Source organism: Rana temporaria, chromosome 13, assembly GCF_905171775.1.
Source record: "Rana temporaria chromosome 13, aRanTem1.1, whole genome shotgun sequence".
In the NCBI taxonomy this organism is placed as follows: domain Eukaryota; kingdom Metazoa; phylum Chordata; class Amphibia; order Anura; family Ranidae; genus Rana; species Rana temporaria.
The window spans coordinates 60,353,749-60,377,278 of record NC_053501.1 but is presented as its reverse complement, the minus strand read 5'-3'; the positions used below and the strand labels follow the sequence as shown (position 1 = coordinate 60,377,278).

At 42.9% G+C, this 23,530-nt stretch overlaps 1 protein-coding gene across 2 annotated transcripts in view; it reads right to left on the bottom strand.

Moving 5' to 3' along the window:
- Nucleotides 1-1,319: 1,319 nt before the first annotated feature.
- The window catches only part of AQR (aquarius intron-binding spliceosomal factor), a 144,289-nt gene continuing 122,078 nt past the window's right edge, over nt 1,320-23,530 (bottom strand). Inside the window, exons 33-36 of one of the 2 annotated variants that reach the window (XM_040332263.1) lie at nt 18,632-18,806; nt 17,285-17,404; nt 2,322-2,671; nt 1,320-2,288 (exon numbers count right to left, since the gene is read on the bottom strand). In XM_040332263.1, coding sequence (XP_040188197.1) covers nt 1,916-2,288; nt 2,322-2,671; nt 17,285-17,404; nt 18,632-18,806 — 1,018 coding nt within the window. In that variant the 3' untranslated portion in view covers nt 1,320-1,915. Of the gene's footprint in view, nt 2,672-17,284; nt 17,405-18,631; nt 18,807-23,530 lie in introns of both variants that reach the window. The other variant, XM_040332262.1, reaches the window with a different exon arrangement.

Here is a 23,530-nt window from a genome sequence, read left to right as displayed (position 1 = left end):
GACAGTCATCGGTGATCCGTGCCTGTAACACCCCCACCGCACTGATCACCCTGACTGTCCAGGTATCGGGTGAAGCATCGGAGCATTTGCCCGAGTACAAGTACTCGGGCAAATGCTCGGTATTGGTCCCGATACTAAAGGGATGCTGGATCTGACAGATTGAGCCACATTGTACAATTATGTCATCTGTCAAGGACATAATAATTCCACATAGCAGGCATCTTTAGAACGGGAACACAAAGAGGATCTATTCTAGAATAATCTTTTATAAAATTCTTGCAGTGCATATAGGAGTTTTTTTTCTTAGCGAAATGCTTTATATACATCTTCAGGAATAAACACTACCCAGTAGTGTGGTGTGGTCAGGCCTATTTTTGGAGCAGCATACTTCCTGACCACAAAGGATGAAGAAAATCACATAATTCATAAATATGCAATTATGCTTGAGCATGAAAAACAATGTGATCTAGAGCCTCGTATAACCCCGGTGTGGAGCTCTTAGATGACCACCCTAGGGGTGACCTGAATTCATTACTCCTGTGTAGTAACCCATGCATTCTCAATACAAGTTTGTAACTTTATAGTGACAATCACATCTAAACAATGGTGACCAATGCTACATAATTCAGTGGAAAGTGTGCTTTAGCAGATGTGTTGAGGTGCCATTAATTCTGAATGGCTGCCCCACACATTGGCACCACCAGCAAATTTTCACACATGCCAAACCTTATGGTGCCGTGCGATGGTGCAATAGTGCAAACCTAGCGTAAAACCATTGAGAGAAATATTAAAGCTGCCACTACCAATCCCTTTCGGAAAATGCTAGTTCCCTGGTTTTCAGACTTTCCCAGTGACTTCAACAATCGTACAAGCATGCCGACAACGTAATCTAGAACTTCTGACCAACATAAGTGTTCCAGGTCAGTGACTTAGTCCTGAAACACCCGATTCAATATGGTGGCAGCTAGGCTACCTGCATTTCAAGGACAGCACAACAATGACAGTCTTCATACTTCCCCAAGTACAGGATTTCTCATTACAAACCTGTTATGAGGCCTGCCATTGTTAAACTCTCCCTAAAAATGTGTCTGGCTGTTGTGCCGTTTGAGCGAGGGACTCAAACATGCAGATCTGGAAAGCCAGGCGCTCTTATCTTCATACTTATTCTAGGCCGTAACAAATTACAGAACATAGGAAGCTCAGCAGGATAGCCTGCTAATTGGCATTTTCAAAAATAAGCAGTTATCAACAAAAGGTCTCCATGTTTCTCTCAAGACAGAAGCTGTAATCCAACCAAAAAAAGCTGCAGTCAACGCCGATTTAAACACAATTAGAAACAAGCATTTTTTTTTTTTTTTAATAAAACAAAAGTTTACAAAAATGTTTTCATCATTCGAGTCGATCTTAGGAAATTCAGTGTACAACAAAAACCTCCCCATTCCCTGCAACATTCATGGATTATACAGCCTACACTCAATTTTTGGGAGGAAAAAAAAGGACTAGCAGTAAGGCACGGTATCCTCTTGCAAATATTTGTACACAGTGTGTCGTACTGCTTATTTATAAGCTGCGTTCTTCCGGAACACAAGCTGGGAGTATGCCCACTGCTTTAAGGAGATGAGAGTCGAATCCACATACCAAGAAATCCCACAGCCCATATCTGCAGCAGTCTGACAATCTACCATTGTCTTTCACTGCCAATTATACACTGTGAAAAAGTTTTTCTTGACTATAAATGGGGACAGAATAGAACAATAAATAGTGCAGATTATATAGTATAAACCCAAAATGCCAGCGTGTCTACAGCTATCCTGTCCTTGTAGTAAAGATGTCCTTAAGAAAATGTACATAGACTGTGACCACACGTTCCCATTGGAAATCTTATAGCTCTGGAAGATGGGTTTAAAATACTAAACTAGTCTTCTGCCCCCTCATTCTCACTGTATTCACTGTCACTGTCTCTCCCAGGATGGTCCGGCATTTTCTTATGTTCTACATCTTCCTCTGTGGGTTGACTATTATTGCTGTCCACTTGGTCATTTGCTTCTTCAGTTTCCATTGACTTCAGCTCTGTTTGGGGCACTGCCTCCATCACCTCAGATGAGGTCTCAGGTATTGGCTCCCTCACCTCAGATGAGGTCTCAGGTATTGGCTCCCTCACCTCAGATCCGGTCTCAGGTATTGGCTCCCTCACCTCAGATCCGGTCTCAGGTATTGGCTCCCTCACCTCAGATCCGGTCTCAGGTATTGGCTCCCTCACCTCAGATCCGGTCTCAGGTATTGGCTCCCTCACCTCAGATCCGGTCTCAGGTATTGGCTCCCTCACCTCAGATCCGGTCTCAGGTATTGTGTCCTGTAATTGTGACGGTTTCTCTCCTATGTTGTGTTTAAACTGGACATCAACACTCTGCACTTCTGGTTCTTTCTTGGAATCATCGGCTAATGCCTTGCCAGTGGCTTCTTTGCCATCCTTGTCAGCCTCAGCAGAAAGTCTGCCTGGTCCAGACCCTACTCTGCTCACAGTATCTGGGGGCAATTCTGTTTCTTTTGCTTGTGTCACCATCTTCCCTCCATCAGTCCCTTGTGACATTTGCTCTTCCACTTCCATCTCCTCATCATATGCTGCTGCAAGGTTGGTTCTGTTTGTGGCAGTGGGTGGTGGCAAAAGACCCTGTTGAAACACAAACAGATAAGGGATTATTTAAGGGTGCCAAAATAACATGCAACTGAATATGTAAATGTATATATTTTATTAAATATACGTTTCTTTAAAATGTTGTTTCTATATCCACACTGAATTAGGCCGCTTTATCCTGTCAGTTTTTAAAGTGGTTGTAAACCCACTTTTTCACTTTTACCTACAGGTAAGCCTATAACAAGGCTTACCTGTAGGTATAAAGAATATCTCCTAAACCTGTACGGTTTAGGAGATATTCCCCACACAATGCGGGCGGCGCATGCGCAGGGGGAAATCCACGGCGAAAGGACCGGCATCCGCCGGACCCTGCCGATTTTAAATCTCACGCGCGCGGGAGTGACATCATCTCCGCTCCAGTCAATCACAGCGCTGGAGCGGTGATACCCGGAAGACACGCCGGAGCAAGATGACATCCTGCTCGGTGTGGACCAGGTAAGTAGTGTTCACCTCGTTCCGAGGTAAGTATTTCATAATCGGCTAGTATGCGGTGCCGATTATGCCTTTTGCCTTGCAGGTTTGAAAAAAAAAAAAAAAAATAAGTTTATGCGGTTTACAACTGTTTTAAGGCAGATCTGATCAGAAGCTCCATCTAATATTTGTGTTGTTTATATTGTTGTGTACAAAATTCAGGACCGAGCCTAAAGCCTGCTGAGAAGTAAATTTGGATCAACCTTATTACAACCTGGATATGATTTCTTGCAGATCAGGACAATGAGGGATAAGAATCAGTAACCACATCCCATTCCGTAAATAGAAACAACTGGTAAAAGGGCGGGACTTTAAGGGTGCCAAAATAACATGCAACTAAATATGTAAAAGTATATATATAATTAAATATACGTTTCTTTAAAATGACAATCAATGTTCAAGAAGCGTATATTCCATACAACAATGCAGTACATGTTTCACTCACAAGAGCTTCCTCAGGAGCTTTTGTGAGTACTGCATAAAGTTGATACTACTAAAGAAACTAACAATTATAAATAATTGTACTTTAAAATATTGTGACAATAATGTGAAAAAAGAATCATAAAACACAATCAAATCAACATACAAATTTTAACTATACAAGTGGAAAATGAAATATCCCCGTTATATAGTTAAAATTCTTATGTTGATTTTATGCATTTCAGAATATTGTCCTCTCCCTATGATTGCACATTTGCCCCTATGACCTAGGCTCCAGAAGGAACCGGGACTATTCTATTAATTCAAGTATTTTTGTGATTTAAAGCATTTGGTAGGCTCACATTCTCAGCTCATCATTTTGTGAAATGTCGGTAATCATGTGTTATGATATATCTCATGCATTCTTTTGACATTGTCACAATATTCTAAAGTACAATTATTCATAATTTTTTGTTTCTTTTGTAGTACCAACTTTATGCAGCACTTTCAGCACTTGCGATGAATTAGAGTGGAGACTGCGAGCCAGGCCTTCTCGCCCAACATCAGTGCCTGACCTCACAAATGTGCTTCTGGAAGAATGGTCAAACATTCCCATAGACACACTCCTAAACCTTGTGGACAGCCTTCCCAGAAGAATTGAAGCCGTTATAGCTGCAAAAGGTGGGCCAACTCAATATTGAATTCTACGGATTAAGACGCCATGTGCTTGTAAAGGCAGGTGTCCCAATACTTTTGGTAATATAGTGTAACAACACAGGTATGTTTCTGTTAAAGTGATACTAAAGTCTCGTTATTGTTTTCTCTAAAAATAACAAGCATGTTACACTTACCTGCTCTGTGCAGTGGTTTTGCAAAGAGCAGCCCGGATACCCCTCTTCTCAGGTCCCTTGCTGGCGCTCCTGGCTCCTCCCAAGTGCCCCTATGGGGGCACCTGAGCCGAGCCGCAGCTCTGTGTGCCCATTCAGACATGGAGCCGTGGTTTGGCCTCATGTCCTCTTTACTCATTGGCTAACTGACAGACAGCAGTGGGAGTCAATGACGTCGCAGCTGTGTCTTAGCCAATCAAGAGGTAGAGTCTCCCAGGAGGCCTAGGCATTCGTGCACATCACTGGATCGAGATGCGGCTCAGGTAAGTATTAGGGGGGCTGCTGCATACTGAAGGTTTTTTTTTATTTATCCTAATGCATTAAGATAAAAAACCTTCTGCCTTTCCAATCACTTTACCTTTTTTCTGTTACACAGCTGCCATTTCAATGAATATTTGTTATTAAAAAAAAAATATTTAAAAAGTCTGTCAATCTACAGGTCTATCATTCATTTTTCTTATAGACGAGTCTCAGTTTGTGGACTTTTCTACAAATGCTGTAGTTAGTACATCAGTAAGAGATAAGTGTAGATTTATCAGAATGGGGAAATCGGTGTGTGAGCGGGAAACAATAATGTTACCTTAAAGCGGATGTTCCACCCCAACAAAAATATTAAAAGCCAGCAGCTACAAATACTGCAGCTGCTGACTTTTAATATTAGGACACTTACCTGTCCTGGAGTCCAGCGCCGTCCGCAGCAGAGCACGAGCGATCGCTCGTCACCCTGCTGCTCCCCCCTTCATCCACGCTGAGGGAACCAGGAAGTGAAGCGCTGCGGCTTCACTGCCCGGTTCCCTACGGCGCATGCGCGAGTCGCGCCGCGCCTGCCGATTGGCTCCTGCTGTGTGCTCCCAGCACACAACAGGGGGGGTGGGGGACGACGGGATGTGACGCAATGCCCGTCTTTTGCCCGTGAATGCCGGGCCGGAAGTGGGTGCAAATACCTGTCTTTAGACAGGTATCTGCACCCCCCTCCCCCCTGAAAGGTGTCATTTGACACCGGAGGGTTCCGATCAGCGGGACTTCACTTTAGGGTGGAGAACCGCTTTAAGGCTTAATTTCCATGGACGTTTTTACAGCCACTTTCTTTAGCCTTTTTTACAGCTTAAAAACGCCTGTCCATGTTTATTATTTAATTTTTTTGAGCTGCGTTTTTGAGCGTTTTCGCGCGTTTAACGTCTGGCGTTTTTACAGCTCTACTCTGGAGCTTCAGAACGCCCTGGTCCTGCGTTTTTTTTACAGCTCAAAAACGCCTATGCCATTTGCAGCTCAAAAACGCCTATGTGGGCATGATGTCATAGAATAACATGGACAGGCGTTTTTAAGCTGTAAAAAACGCTCAGAAAAGTGGCTGTAAAAACGTCAGTGGAAATGAAGCCTAATATATGTGTGTTCATCTGGCAGCACCGACTGATATACCAAGTGTTTATAACACCTGGCATACACAATATAGGAAAAGGGTTAGGCAAGGGTTAAGTAGCATTGGAATATATCTTCTAGTACATTAGCCGATTTGAAACAGTAATGTTGGATTTCCCTGGGAAGACACAAACATTTTCCATTCTCAGCTGCACACAATCATTAGGATTAGTGCACCCGCAGCACATTCAGACTGCTGTGTAACGACTTCCAAGACTCTGCGGAAAGATTTAGTGCTGAACTGTTGGGAGACGGCCAAGAACAGGAGGGGAACTCCCACTGCTTTCTATCTGTCTTCCTTTACACACATATAAACCTTACTGCATCAAACAGCGTACTGGTGCAGTCATATAAAGCCTGGAACTTCAATAAAATGAGGTGGCAGCATCATGAGACAATCTCACCTCCTGACCTCAGTCATCTTTTCTCCAATCCTGATACAAAACAGGAGCAAAGTGACACCAGTGACTTCCTGCAGTCAAAGCAACTCTGCCTAGCACTGGCGCTCACACTGCATAAATATGGCTGGGCCTGAAGGATGAACACTGTCAGAAGTGCAGAAATCAGGGGGAACCCCTCTAAGAAGTGACTGAATACTTCATTTTCTGTCCTAACGAAACTTTCATTTATCTTTCAATTTCCACATTAATCATATGCACAAAAGCTAAATACAAATAAAAAGACTTCAGAAGTGGCACGCTTCAAGCAGATTAACCACTTAAGGACCCCTTCACGCCGATATACGTCGGCAGAATGGCGTGGCTGGGCACATCCACGTACCTGTACACGGCCCTTTAAGCCCAGCCGTGGGGTCTCATGCACGCGACCCGGTCCGAAGCTCCGTGACCCCGCCCGCGGGACCCAATCGCCGATGGTGTCCCGCGATCGGTCCCCCGGAGCTGAAGAACGGGGAGAGGTGTGTGTAAAACACACCTTCCCTGTTCTTTGTTGTGGCAGTATCATTGATCGTGTGTTCCTGATATAGGGAAACACGATCAATGATGTCACACGTCCAGCCCCGCCCCCCTACGGTTAGAAACACATATGAGGTCACACTTAACTTCAGCGCCCCCTAGTGGTTAAAGCGGTGGTTCCCCCTTAAAAACAACTTTTTTTTATTCCACTGCCCCCCCACATTACAATCGAATTAAGGCTCTTATTATTTTTTTCCTGCTGTACATACCTTAGTACAGCATATTCACCCGTGCATCCGGGTTGCGAGTCCCGCGGGAGTGGGCGTTCCTCACATGCTGTTGATTGACGTTTTGCCCAAAAACGAGCTCTCCCCTGTCGCGTAAGCCGCGTCACGGTTGGCGAAAGGAGCCGAACGGCGAGTCGGCGCTATAATGCGCATCGCCGTTCGGCTCCTTTCGCCAATCGTGACGCGGCTTACGTGACGGGGGGAGAGCTCGTTTTTGGGCAAAACGTCAATCAACAGCATGTTAGGAACGCCCACTCCCGCGGGACTCGCAACCCGGATGCACGGGTGAATATGCTGTACTAAGGTATGTACAGCAGGAAAAAAATAATAAGAGCCTTAATTCGATTGTAATGTGGGGGGGCAGTGGAATAAGAAAAAGTTGTTTTTAAGGTGGAACCACCGCTTTAACTCCCAAACTGCAATTGTCATTTTCACAGTAAACAATGCATTTTTATAGCATTTCTTTGCTGTGAAAATGACAATGGTCCCAAAAATGTGTCAAAATTGTCCCATGCGTCCGCCATAATGTCGTGGTCACGAAAAAAATCGCTGATGTCGCCATTAGTAGTAAAAAAATAAAATATAAATAAAAATGCAATAAAACTATCTCCTAAACGCAAAAATTTTTGCGCAAACCAATCGATAAACGCTTATTGCGATTTTTACCACAAATAGGTAGAATACGTATCGGCCTAAACTGAGAAAAAAAGGTTTTTTATATCTTTTTTGGGGATATTTATTATAGCAAAAAGTAAAAAATATTGTTATTTTTTTCAAAATTGTCGCTCTATTTCTGTTTATAGCGCAAAAAATAAACGCAGAGGTGATCAAATACCATCAAAAGAAAGCTCTATTTGTGGGAAAAAAAAGGACGCCAATTTTGTTTGGGAGCCACGTCGCACGACCGCGCAATTGTCAGTTAAAGCGACGCAGTGCCGAATCGCAAAAACTGGCCAGGTCCTTTACCTGCATAAAGGTCCGGGTCTTAAGTGGTTAATTGCTCTCACGGATTTCAGGTAGGTGTAGATAGTTTCCTGCAGGACCTGTATGGTTGCTGGGTGCATAAGCCCTCGTTAACATGCACATTTTTTGCAGGCAACAAAAAATGTACATTTCTTATTTTTTTTCTTTAGAGCCTATACAGCATTGCACCCCCGATCACCAGATTGCAGATATAAAAGTCAGGCTCCTGCTGGCTGTCTGTACCTCTGATACAGACAGGCAGCTACTTCTGTTTTGACTCAACATGTATAGGGTGTCCTCTAGGTACACCGGTTTCTTCCGACGCTCCAAAACCATGTTGGTAGGTTAATTGGCTGCTGTTTAAATTGGCCCCAAGTGTGTGTGTGTGTGTTTATGTAAGATATAGAATTTAAATCATAAGCTCCTTGTGCAGAGCCTGACTTGGATAAATAGTAACAAACTGAATAAATTGACAGGGCTATATAAAATACCTGTATTTATATTTAATTTCCTTTACCGCTTCACTAATCTGTTCAGCCAGCAGGAGAACTGAAAACGGCCCTGTGTAAGCTACTTGCTCCAATCAGTGCTCACAGGCGAATAAGGATTTTCCCTACCCCCCCCCCATATGATAGATTTGGGACAATCACCAAACCTGTCACATATAGCAAGTCACATTCTCCGACACACCCTAAACTACCCAATAATTTATTTCCTCCCAAGGACTAAATAAAGCAATAGGGAAATGTAAAAAAGATAAATATGCTTCTGGGCTGAGGGTATCAAAGCTGCTGTTTGTTGCTTGCACTGCATAGACAAAAGACGGATTTGTTAAGGTTGCATTTAAAGTGGTTATTTAAGTAATGGTGGGAAAGTTCAGTTTCAAGTCCTAAAGCAACAGGGAGTTTTCCTCCACTTTTTCCAAGGAAGAGTCCCTGGCATAGGATCCCTACAGGTACATTATATACCAAATCCTATAAGTTTGGTTACCACACAAAAAGCCCAAAAAAAAAAAAACACCTTAACCACTTAAGCCCCGGACCAATATACTGCTAAATGCCCAAAGGCGTTTTTACAATTCGGCACTGCGTCACTTTAACAGGCAATTGCGCGCTCGGGCGACGTGGCTCCCAAACAAAATTGGCGTCCTTTTTTCCCCACAAATAGAGCTTTCTTTTAGTGGTATTTGATCACATCTGCGTTTTTTTTTGCGCTATAAACAAAAATAGAGCGACAATTTTGAAAAAAAAACCAATATTTTTTACTTTTTGCTGTAATAAATCTCCCCCAAAAACATATATAACATTTGTTTCCCCTCAGTTTAGGCCGATACGTATTCTTCTACCTATTTTTGGTAAAAAAAACGCAATAAGCGTTTATCGATTGGTTTGCGCAAAATTTATAGCGTTTACAAAATAGGGGATATTTTTATTGCATTTTTATTAATTATTTTTTTTTTACTACTAATGGCGGCGATCAGCGATTTTTTTCATGACTGCGACATTATGGCGGACACTTCGGACAATTTTGACACATTTTTGGGACCATTGTCATTTTCACAGCAAAAAATGCATTTAAATTGCATTCTTTATTGTGAAAATGACAGTTGCAGTTTGGGAGTTAACCACAAAGGGCGCTGAACGTTTTAGGCTTCACCTAGTGTGTGTTTACAACAGTAGGGGGGTGTGGCTGTAGGTCTGACGTCATCGATTGTGTCTCCCCTATAAAGGGAATGACAGGATCAATGCGCCGCCACAGTGAAGCACGGGGAAGCCGTGTTTACATACGGCTCTCCCCGTTCTTCAGCTCCGGGGAGCGATCGCGACGGAGCGGCTATAAACGAATATCCGCGCCATCGTCCCGGATCGGTCCCCGAGGGAATCCGCCCGCCGCACGCAGTGCGCGGGGGGGGGGGGTCTCGATCGGACCCCCCACCCGCTAGAAGGCAAGGACGTATATACACGTTCTTCTGCCTGTCCGTGCCATTGTGCGGACGTAAATAGTCGTGCGGCGGGCGTTAAGGGGTTAAAAAGAGTTTAACTGCTTGCCGACCAGCCGCCGCAGTTATACTGCAGCAGGTCGGCTTGGCTGTGCAAAACGCCGTAACTGTACGTCGGCCCGTACACGGCATCTGTGGACGAGCACCAGCGTGGGAGCAATTAGCGGGTCCGGCGCACACCAAGTCCGTCGACCACCCGCAGTGACGGAATGGGGATCGGACATGGTAAACAAGGCAGATCTCTATTCTGTCAGGGGATGACACAGAGATCCTGTCTTTCTGCTATGCAGGAAGAAATCTGTGTGTTGTCCCAGGCAGCCCCCCCCCCCCACAGTTAGAAACACACTGAGGGAACACAGTTAACCCCTTCCCTGCCAGTGTCATTAGTAGAATGTCAGTGCATATTTTTAGCACCGATCACTGTAATAATGTCACTGGTTCCCAAAAAAAAAGTGTAAAAAATATCAGTTAGGTGTCCGATCTGTCTCTGATCACTCACCACCATTTCTAGTATAAAAAAAATAAAAAATACTCATGCCATAAATCTATACACTATTTTGTAGATGTTATAACCAATCAAGAAATGCTTTTTGGGATTATTTTTTACCAAAAATATGTAGCAGAGTACAACGTGGCCATAATTGGATTTCATTTTTTTTTTTTTACTATTTGGTGTGACTTATAGAAGAAAATAAAAAATATTGTTTTTTCAAAATGGTTGGTATTTTTTTTTGTTTAGAACGCAAAAAATTAAAACCGCAGAGGTGATCAAATACCACCAAAAGAAAGCTCTATTTGTGGGGAAAAAAGAACATCAATTTTATTTGGGTACAGTGTCGTACGACCGCGCAATTGTCAGCCGAAGTAACGCAGTGCTGTATCGCAAAAAGATGCCCTGTTTATTAAAGGGGCAAATCTTTCCAGGGCTGAAGTGGTTAATATCACTTTAAGGGAAAGGGGTATGGCAACATAAAATATCTGTTTTCAGTTCCTCACTGTCTGTTTGCAGCACATAACCCCACACACAAAAACATCATCCCTACAAGAAGAGGGCTGGTATCCCTAAAAGAGGGTTTGCAATAGTACAGCCTCCTGAAATGTGGATACCCGACCATATGCCTGGTCTCTTTTACAGAGTAACTGTTAATAACAAAACCTGCGCTTTCTAAAATGCTCAGTAGTAAGGCTCCATGCGCACTGGACGCTAAAATAAATATTATATAAAACACCAGTAGCTTTGCAGTGAGTCTTTCAACGGTTTTTAGCGTTTTTTATTTGCGTTCTTAGCGTTCGGCAGTTTTTAGGTAAAAAAAACACGGCACTTTGAACGCGATTTTCGGACGTTAAGAAAAAAGCCTATAAACTTCACTGCTCATTAAAGCTGAAAAACGTCCATGTGTGCATGGACACATAGGCTGACAGAGTGGAGTTTATGGGCTTTTAAAAAAAAACATCCAATCTCCATAAAACTGCAGTTTATCAGCTCCAGTGTGCATGGAGCCTTATGCCGCGTACACACGATTGTTTTTCGGGTTCTAAAAAATGGCGGTTTTAGAAAAAACTTTTTTTTTTTCAACCCAATCATTAAAACAGTCTTGCCAACACACGATCGTGAAAAAAAAATGCTCTAGCAAAGCGTGGTGACGTACAACGCGTACGACGGCACTATAAAGGGGAAGTTCCATTCGGATGACGCCACCCTTGGGGCTGCTTTAGCTGATTTTGTGTTAGTAAAAGACGATTCGCGCTTTTCTGTCTGTTACAGCGTGATGAATGTGCTTACTCCATTACGAACGGTAGTTTTACCAGAACAAGCGCTCCCGTCTCATAACTTGCTTCTGAGCATGCGCGGATTTTTCACGTCGTTAAACCCACACACGACCATGTTTTACAACCTTAAAAACGTCATGAAAAAATAGAGCATGTTTGAATTTTTTTTGCCCATTTTTTAGAACCCGAAAAATGCTCCGAAGCCCACACACGATCGTTTTTAATGACATAAAAAAAAAGTAATTTTTTCAAAACCCGAAAAACGATTGTGTGTACGCGGCATTAAGCTCCACACTTCTAGGAATGGTATACACAATTCACATACATATAGTATCAACTGTGTATATCAGAATATAAGGGACACCTTAAAAATGTTATAAACAGTTCTTAAGCTGGCAAAAACACTCTCAAAGTGGGATCCCAAATCCACTAAATGTTTTAAAAACCACCAAGTATACCCTCCACCAGTTTACAGAGCAGCCTATCACAAGTTGTGACTTTTAGATTACAGCAAGTTTGAATGAGCTTGTTAATGGTTAAAACCAGCTGGACCACCGATTCCAGACTCCCAATCACGTGTTCTCTCTTGACTCAGAAATAAACAATCATGAGATGAGTTGACGGTGCCAACGTTCTGGCTGCTTTGACTACTTAGAATAAGCATGCAACTTTGAAGAAAAGGCATACAAGGACAATAAAAAAAAGTCAGTACGCCCTTTGGTAGGAGGAAAAGGGATTGTGTATTCCAAAAAAAAAAAGGGAGCATGTCACTGGGAGTCTAGAGTCAGTGGTCCCAGGTGCTTTAAGATCATTCAGACCTGCTCCTACGTAGAGGTCTTAATTTTTGGTAAGCTTTACTACCTATTGGAGGATATTGCTCGTCAAAAGCGTTGCTAGGGGGTCTGCGGTCAATAGCTCCGAGTGTCTTAGCGGGTGCACTGGTGCAGGCTTTCGAGTATAAAGAAGGGCAGTCAGCAGCCGAACTATACATTCTGTGTGATCCGTCAGGCGTGGCTCCGCCCACTGCACTGTCACGCCGAGTGATGTCTGAGGGCAGCAGCAGACGAACGCGTGATGCTGGATTTCTCCTTGCAGCCAGCACGGCGAGCACACTAGTCTGCTGCCTCCAGAGTCACACTGGGTCACTATGCCCAAGTGCAGCGGGAGAACAGAAGAATGGCTGTGGTGGAAGAGTTAAGGTTCTTCTGGGGAAAAATCTCTCCCTCTCATCACTTTTTGGGTACAGCATCACACAACCACACAAACTGCCACAATGGCCTGGTCAGGAAGGGGGTAAACCTTCCAGGGCTGAAGTGGTTAAGCCAATGACATTGGGAGGGAGAACGGCCCTGGGGTGGAAGAATGAAGGTGTTGGATTCTCTTTCGCTTTTCAGTGGTGTTATCTGGGAGAATGTGGATTTATTAAAAACATTTTTTAAAGAGAACTTAATCTTTCTAGGATGCTGCATCTGGTGACAGTGGCAAATGACACTCCCAGGGCTCCCACCACCTCTGCATTATGGCAAGTTAAACCACTTCATTATATATTACAATATAACAATAGAAACTAGAAAAGATACAATTTCTGGGGAAATTGTGCGGCGTGGTCTTGCCTCCACCAATACTCCTGACTGGAGACGGTGCCCCTGGAGATGTAAATGTGATCCAACAGTGTGTCGAGCCAGTTCGGTCCATTGCCCCATCAAAAACTGCTCCATTAAAAACTACCCCATCAAAACTGCACCATCCTATTTGCCCCATCAAAAACTGGTTGCTATGGAGTGGTTGCTATGGAGTGGTTGCTATGGAGTAGTTGCTACGGAGTGGTTGCTATGGACTGGTTGCTAGAGACTGGTTGCTATGGACGGTTGCTATGGTCGGGTTCCTATGGACGGTTGCTATGGACTGGTTGCTATGGACGGTTGCTATGGACCTGTTGCTATGGACCGGTTGCTATGGATGGGTTGCTATGGACTGGTTGCTATGGACTGGTTGCTATGGACTGGTTTCTATGGACTGATGGCTATGGACGGGTTGCTATGGACTGGTTGCTATGGACAGTTGCTATGGACTGGTTGCTATGGACGGTTGCTCTGGATTGGTTGCTATGGAGTGGTTGCTATGGAGTGGTTGCTATGGACTGGTTGGTATTGACGGTTGCTCTGGATTGGTTGCTATAGACGGTTGCTATGGAGTGGTTGCTATGGAGTGGTTGCTATGGAGTGGTTGCTATGGAGTGGTTGCTATGGAGTGGTTGCTATAGACGGTTGCTATGGAATGGTTGCTATGGACAGTTGCTATGGAGTGGTTGCTAGAGACTGGTTGCTATGGACTGGTTGCTATGGACTGGTTGCTATGGACGGTTGCTATGGACGGTTGCTATGGACCGGTTGCTGTGGACCGGTTGCTGTGGACCGGTTGCTGTGGATTGGTTGCTATGGACTGGTTGCTATGGACGGTAGCTATGGACTGTTGCTATGGACGGTTGCTATGGACGGTTGCTATGGACCGGTTGCTATGGACCGGTTGCTATGGACTGGTTGCTATGGACTGGTTGCTATGGACTGGTTGCTATGGACTGGTTGCTATGGATTGATTGCTATGGACTGGTTGGTATTGACGGTTGCTCTGGATTGGTTGCTATGGACTGGTTGCTATAGATGGTTGCTATGGACTGGTTGCTATGGACTGGTTGCTATGGACTGGTTGCTATGGTCTGGTTGCTATAGACTGGTTTCTATGGACTGGTTGCTATGTATGGTTGCTATATGCAGAGCATGCAGAAGTTACGCAGAGCCAAAAAAAACAGAGCCATATCACCTCACAGTGTGTGGGAGGAGCTATAGAAAGCCCTCACAGATGTGTGTATGAAGGATTTTACCTCAGCGTCTCCTAGGAAACCAATGTAAACATATGCAAACACACTCGAGTCTCAAACTGGCGGCCCTCCAGCTGTTGCAAAACTACAAGTCCAATGAGGCATTGCAAGAATGACAGTTACCATCATGACTCCCACAGGCAGAGGCATGATGGGACTTGTAGTTTTACAACAGCTGGAGGGCCACCAGTTTGAGACCCTTGCAAGCAGAGGAAAGTTCCCTCAGCCTTGTGTGGGAGGAGCCAACTCACCTCACAGCTGTTTGTGAGGTGTTATTAAACTCCTCAGCGTCTCCTAGGAAACCAATTGTTTGGTTTGCAGGCTCTCTGTAAACACAGCAGAAATTGAGGAATTTTTTTTTAATACTTGTCCTTCAAATTAAGGTATTTACCTCACAGCTACCTCACAACTGTGTGTATTAAGGTATTTACCTCACAGAAAACGTCTCACAACTACCTCACAACTGTGTGTATGAAGGTATTTACCTCACAGAAAACACCTCACAACTACCTCACAACTGTGTCTATGAAGGTATTTACCTCACAGAAAACACCTCACAACTACCTCACAACTGTGTGGGAGGAGCTATAGAATCCCCTTACAGCTGTGCGTGAGGAGTTTTTATTACCTCAGCGTCTCCTAGGAAACCAATGTAAACATAAGCATGCAGCCTCTAAGCAGAGACTCAGATCCTGGATTTTTCTTAAATACTTGTCCTATTCAAATGGTTGTATTTTAAAAACTATGAATCGTACAGCGAATATCTTTATATTTTACGAATCACAAGACCCAGACCTACATTTTGATGTATAGTATGTCTCTGAAATAATAAAATTGAAGGCACAGTCGCAGTTTACAAATTCCAAAGATGATTTTAGTTTTCTAAACTTTGACCTCCATTGACTTCCATTGAAATAATGGATGGTGTAGGTTGCAAACAAATTATCATATTGTGAAAACGGTTTGATCAATCACTTAGCCGTGAACACGTGTGGAGGCAGCAGGGATAGCTGAACGTTTTGATATAAGATTTGTGTAGGTCGGCTTGAAAATGAGGGTGTGGTCGCAGTTTGCAAATCATGTAATGATTTTTCATTTTTAGAAATCCCACACTCTACCGCTCCCCATTCATTCCTATGGGAAAATTTTGCCGCAAAAATTACAATATTTCGCGAACGATTCGGCGAAATTTTCCACACAGTAATAGCCCACCGATCGGGAACAATCCGCACGATTCGATATATTACTCGTCTATGTAGTGTAAAAACTGTGGGAGGAGTTAGGGGGGCAAATTTGGCTATAAGAATAATAATAATATATATGTGAGATAACAATAAGTGCTCTTGCTATGCAAGACCACTTAACAATGTGCTTTAATCACCCTGACACCATATCAACCATGGTGCCATGATAATTGAAGCGCCAACACCAACCATTGCCCACAAAAAGTTGCTTACCACCGGAAAAGAGCTGGGTCACGTGACAGCTGTATATCGATTAGGAAAAGGGTACTTAGATTTTTCTTTATTATTAAAATAATTACAGTGCCATCATCCAAATACAGGAATAGAAGGGACAATGTAAATGAAACAGTGGGGTAGATTCAGTAACATTTGAGCATTTTTTTACGTAGGCGCAGGGCACCGTTTTTGCCCTGCGCCCCGCAAATTTTCTGCGCTACCCGCGATTCACGGAGCGCTCCGGCAAAATGCCCGGCGTAAGCGCGTGCAATTTAAATGATCCTGTAGGGGGCGGGAATCATTTAAATTAGGCGCGTTCCCGAGCCGAGCGTAGGGCGCATGCTCCGTCGGGAAACTTTCCCAACGTGCATTGCGGCAAATGACGCAAACACTTACGCAAACAACGTAAAATTTAAACCTCGCAACGCGGGAACGACAGGTATCCTTAGCATTGGCTGCCCCTGCTTTTAGAATGTGCAGCCTTACGCGAAACCCGACGTACGCAAACTACGTAAACTGCGTACGCAGGGCTCGCGTAACGTTGTGAATCGGCGTTAGTATGCAATTTGCATACTATACGCTGACCACAACGGGAACGCCACCTAGCGGCCTGCGTAAGAATGCAGCCTAAGATATGAGGGCATAAGAGCCTTATGCCACGCATATCTTAGACTGCAGTCGGCGTAACAAGCTCTCTGAATCAGGAGAAGTTGTTACGCCTGTGCAAGTAAGCAATTGCGCTGCGTAACTATGGTTACGCAGGGGCAATTGCTTTTTGAATCTGGGCCAGTGTGTTTGGTATCACTTTACATTTTCAGATCTGCCCCCTCTCATGGACATTATTCTACAGTGTAGACAATATAGAATAAAAAACAAAAAACAGAAGTTTAACTGATTAAGACTAGCTAATAACCACACGGGAGGACAGGCTTATCTCAATGCCTGGGTTCCCTAGAAATCTATAGGAATCCAACAAACTGAACCAAATCTTAAGGATCTGATTTTTACAAAACCTTTAACATCTGTATGTAAAGTTTACATATTTTTAGCTATAGTCGCCTGGTGGACAGGAATTGGTGTTATTAAAAATAGGCTTTGTTACAATTTAATGAATAACTTACCTGGCGGTGTTGGTACTGCTGACTGGTGCGCATCATGTGCAAATACATATCATACACAAACATAGCCATCTCTGGCATGTTTTTAATAACCTGGGCTGGGTAACGTGGCATCTCACCATTCTGTAAATGGAAAGCAAGACATTAGACAGGACTTCATACCACATTCAGATATCTGACATCGTATTGCATATCAATCTATCAATAAAAAGAAATGTGTGCGTTTTCTGTTCCAGTAGCTTCCATAGAAGGATAAAACTCCTCAAGAAATGCAAAAATAGTAAGTCACTGGAAAATGATTTTCCTTGTCTCCATTTTCCCAGCATCACTGGAGAATCCAGTTCAGCAGAAGTCTGGAAATGACACAAATACTTCCACATTTTACACAATTTTGGTTTAGAGTCAGTCTGCCTTAGATTGCCAAGTATTGTAACAAGATTGACTTGATGTTAGATAGAAGAAAACACATCCTTCTGCCAAGCTGTACTCTCAAGGTTTCATCATCATTAGAAGACTTCATCCTTGCTGGTACTTAAAAGGATAGGTACATCTTTTGCGCATGTTACAACCGCATTTAGGGTGTAACATGCTCCAATATTGCCCCCTGCACTACCAGTCACCTCTCCCTGCCACATTTTGAAAATGGCACAGGCACAGCTGTGCAGGGCTCTACCCACACAGCCGTGTCATTCATTCAAAGAAATCTGTAAAGAAGAAAACTACAAGTCCCGTCTTCCACTAGGGAGACCGCTTGTAGTTCTCAATGGACCACGAGAGGGAAGATGTTCTAACCCTTGCCAGATTTTTTTTTTTTTTGCCATCTGTGTGCCATTTTGGAGATTTCCCATCACTTACTGTCTCATAGCCAAACAGGAAGTGAGAGGAAATTACTGCAAATTAAGTGAATCCCTTGGGGACCCCCCAGGTCAGCAGAACGTCCCCATTGGAAGATTTTACCTCTTACTTTTATAGGGACAACCCTACAATTTGATCAGTGTAAACAGGACAAATAAAGAGGAGGAATCTAATTAAAGGGGGCATAGACAGCAATAAGAACTGACAGGGGGTCCAATCCCTCTCCACTTTATGCATTTAGTTGTTCTTTAGGAAATGACAACGTAATGAGAAGGCCTACAGCAGAAATAAAAAAAAAAGTAAAAAAAAGTTTTTTTTTATCTAGAACTAAAAATCCTACAAAAGACTATTTTTCCTTAATTCCAAAAAACAACATCATGCAACGATTCAAACTGTAATTAGAGTCCCAGATCACCATCCTAACTTGTAAGGTCTCCTAGTATATTTCTTTCTTCTATGCAGAGTCAGAACGCATCAAATGTGGAAATGACTTACCATCCTCTGTGTTGGGAAGGACTCATTGGGTAAAATGTGCAGTCGGAGTGGACGAGCAGTAAGCTGATTGAATGCAGGGGTCAATTCAAAGCAGTTCTGGAAGAGAGAGACTCGAGCGAATATGTACAGACCAAGCCGGGCTCTGGACATTGCTACCACTAAGCGTCTGACATCCCTAGAAGAACACAAGGACAGCACAACTTACTGACTGTTCTCTGAGAAATAAAAGGATTTTTGAACTTAAAATTAAAATTGCTTTCTTGGAGTCCACTAAGTGATACAGGAAATCTTAAACCTTCAATTTATACTGCTGCCTACAGGAGGACTGGATACAGCCAAACAAAAATAACTGTAGGACATCCCAGGATAACCTCTCCTACAACCAGCATGCCTTAATTTTGTAGCAAATCAGTACCGAGAGCCTGACCATTAATACAGAGTGTTGGAACTGGTGTTGACGATGAGTCCAATTTTTTTTAATTATAGTATTTAACTCTCCAGTAACTTCCAGACTATAGAAGTTAAACCAAGTGATCTGTAGTTACTTGGTAAAGACTTAGATCCACACAGAGTGGAAAAAGGAATGTATCTGCCTTTTCCAAATGATTTCAAGTCAGCTGGCTCTCCAAGGTTAGCCCAACACTGATGGGCCAGTCAAATTGCTCAAAGCTGCAGAATGTTTATCGACAGATGGGATTCTTCAAACCAACAGAGTGCTCAGAACTCATTCACAGCAACACAGAATGGTATCCGTCATGAGAATCTTCCAGAAGACAGGAAGAAAGAACTTACACTTAAGGATCTGACATTTTGTGATCAAGAGCATGATGCAACCAGGCCCAAAGTTCAAGGCAAAGCATGCTGCTGGTGGTTAATGAGTGTAAGATGGCCGAAGGTGCCCGGGTCACTGTAGACGGGCAGCAGAAACATACCAAAAGGTCAGAGTTTCATGAGGTGCTTTTGCATAAAAGGAGTAGCAGTGGGATGATGCTTCCTCTATGCTGAATGGTGAGAATGAGCGGGGATAGCATGTGACCATCCACCCAGCTGATAACATCCCTCAACTTTTTAAAAGATTGCCCAGTTTTGCAAATGGTGAGATAGCTCCAGATGCTCAGCCTACTGACTGAACAGAGGCAAGCTATAAGGCAATGCCATGCCTCCAGAGTCCGGACCCAGTAAGTAACCCACAACTAACTTTTACCAGTAATCAAAGTTTAAAAAGTGCCACAAGTGGAATCCAGTTGCTGAAGATCACATTCCAGTCTAGGTGGCCAGAGATTACGTATTTGAAGGGATAATGTAGTGTGGATGGGGAGAGATGTGTGTGAGTTGGGGTGAGGGGTTGTGAGCCCCTAAATTTTTTTTTCCAGAACCTCCCCACGTTATGCTAACCTCCCACATGGCAGAATCCTCTGGTGGCAAACCGGAAGGGAGACTTTGCTTTTACGTTATATAGAATGGAGTTTACTGACCATTTAGTACTGGTACTATGAGAAAAAAATATTTATTCAAATACTGTACAACTAAAAGGCAAAAACTTTTTTTCCCCTTTAGTTTAGAGTGGAAAGGGAGGAAAACACCTGCTAGAAAGTGAAAGTAAAAAGAAAATCCTACGATTTCGGTTGTCCCCAGGAAAGTAAGAGGGAAAATATTCCAATGGGTCACTAGTTCTGGTGACATTGGGCACCCAAGGAATTCCCTTAATTTGCAGCATTTTCGTCTTAATTCCTGTTTTGGCTATGGGACAAGAAGTGAAGGCAAGTCTCTCCAATAGGACACAGATGGCAAGAAAAAAAAAAAAACGACGTGGTTTATAGCCCTCCCTTACTCTAAAAGGAGTTTTGCCCAGAGTTCTACTTTAGTTTTAATGGTTATTATGTTGTATCAGCGTTCTTGTTAGGTTTATGGCCAAGTCTCTTGAGGGTTCTTATAAGTAACATTTAATTAAACACAAATGGGAAGTTCTTCTAAGCAATAATTTTTAGCCATCATGTTCTGCCACTTCAAGGAAAAGTTCACCTCTTTAAAAAAAAAAAAAAAGTTATAAATGCACATCTATTTGCAGGTAAAAAAAATGTGCATGTATTATTTCTTTTACTAGGAGCCTGCAAAGCATTGAACCCACACTTAGGAGATTGTTGGCGAAATGAAAAACTCCTGCAGACTGCCTGTGTAAGCAGTCTGCTTATACCTCAGGTCACAGCGGCGTCTGGACGGCGCCCTGCACACAGGACATGGGCTTGTAACCAGGTATGCTACTACTCAGTGCTCTGTAGGATTGAATGCTCTAATGAAAAAAAATCTATGGAGGGGATGCTTCCATGTTATCAGCATTATTGATTTTAATATTGCTTATAGGGTGATACTAGGGACGGGGTTTAACGAGCCATGATTTCTGTTTTTAGCATGTTTGCCTATATGATCCAATGCTTTCCACACTTAGACGTGTGTGTTTTTCTAGCGGCAGGCACTTGCATACACTCCAGCCCCCTTTTTTTAATCCCATTCCCCACCTCAAGGACTGGGGGTTTAGATCTAATGTACATATATGTTCTTGTTGTGATATACCATTTGTGTCAATTGAGTTATTACATTATAACGGCACTGTTAATATGGGAATTCATTAGGATAGGAGCAGTGGGGCCCCTGCTGTCTTTGGGTTTCCTTAGGCAATATCTATAGTCTTATATTTTGTTACACTTCAAGGATACATTTTTCTGCAGGCCTACGTATGGGAGTACAATATGCCGGCTACTTATCTGATTATCTCACAGCATACCTTTGGAATCTAGCCAATTCAGGAATGTGTTCTGTGTGCATGATGTGACTCTACATGTGGGTACATCCTTTTGTTTTCCATTTGCAGCATACTCAGTTATATGGGTATCTCATTCTTATTGTATGTCAGTGTATCCTCATATACTGTGTCTCAATTTCAGAATTCTGTCCATCTGGCCGCAGTGTTCTCGGTCTTTTCCAGCAGGGGAAATACTGTTTTTGGCCCCCTTTAAATGTTGACTTTTCAGTTACAGCCATCACTCTATGCGACGGTGTTCTTTGTTTTAATACAACATGGAATACATGTACATGACTGGAATAAACGTGAGTTGGGAATTCCCTATTCATTGTACTAATGTATTGAAATGCAAAAAAATTGTGACTGAATCTGTGTATTTGAATTTATAGACAATTGATATCCTATTAACCCCTGATGAAGGAGATGAAAGCCAGCTCTGAAACACGTTGGATGAAGGATATCACATTGCTTTGTCATGTTTCTCTGTCATGATGTGTTTCCAGTTGTTCACATTATGTTTATTCCATGTTTCCAATTTTTTTTTCCATCAATAAATTAATTTTATCTATACTTCATTGTACTACTACGGAGTCCATTAAAAGTCCCACCCCTAGGGGTTACCTTGTTTTCCAGTTACATATAGGGAGGTGGCACGTTGGGGAATAGTATTTACCAATATTTATATATACCTCGTATGAGCAGGCAATTACACACCGACAGCAAGAAAACAATGAACTACCTAGAGCACTGAACAGCGCACATGTAGTTTAGCGAGAACTACAAGCCGACGTCCACAAAGGTTTTTGGTAATTGTAGTTCTCCCATTCACAGAAAATCTGTGAATGAAAGACGCAGCCAGGTGGGTGGTTTAAATTGCGACAGTGAGTTTGGGGAGAAGATCCTCGACTTGCCGTCACTAGAGGCGGCGGGTCAGGGAGAGGCTGCAACAGTGGGAACATGTTATTTGTTATACCCCAAGAACGGGTGGAACATGTAACATGTTCCTAAAGGTGACCTTATCCTTTAATCGTTATAAAACTGGCACAAAATTCTCTCTCTCATACAATCCTAATAATGTTAGACCCAGTGCTCGAGATTTCCTTTAATGTTGGAAATGCTGTGCATGGACCTTGTTTGTCTTGTCCCCATGGAACCTAATTATAGCTTATAATGTGCAGTTTTAGTCCCATCCTTGTGCCATGCAAGGTTTTAAGAACCATGTTGTAATTCCAGCAGTCAGCACAGAGCATCAGGTATGAAAGACACTGCTTTGCAAATAAAAAAAGTAAAGTGTGTGTGGCATAAAATTGTGGCCTGGCAAAAAACATATGGATGATACTTTGCTAGTGATTATGGTGCTGGTAATGGTAAGTAGTATGTAACACTATACTGATCACACATATGGCAATCTGGACCACTTTTAAGGTAAGACACAGGTCTTTAATTTTTATGTAAGGTATGGCGGTAGGTTGCCTTGATCTGTTCCATCCTTTTGCAACTGAAAACTGGTTGAATGTGGTTTAATTTCCTAGAAAATTGCTCTCTGCGTTTTCAGTATAAGCCAGGTCCATCCTACATAATCTTGGTTTCCCCATGATTGCTGGTACACCATGACACAGACTGCAAAGTATTCATCGTGACAGCTCCAGACAATCAGTCCAGCCTGTGACACACCAGACTGACTTTAATATAAACAAGCTGGAACAAAGAATGTACACAGTGCTGTAACTGGGATCTGGCAAATTACAGATCTCTGTTCAGAGCTTCTGCTAAACAAATATGTTTCAACACTTCAAAATCACTCAGTACTATACTAACTTTACACCACAAGCAGCTTAAATGTCCACACAATATACTATTACACAGTGCCTTCCTTGCCATCGGTTTGGCCCATACAATTGTATCTGTTAAAACTACTAATCTAAGCAAAATGTCCATGCTGGGAAATGCAGTCCAACAGAAGATATGAAAAATGTGTACACTATGTTATAAGATGGTGCAACGCCAACCATGCCTGTACTCTGACTTGCAATGAAAAGTATGCATAGAAAGCAGACAGTAACAAGCTGCAGCCACTCAGACTGCAATAAACTTAATGC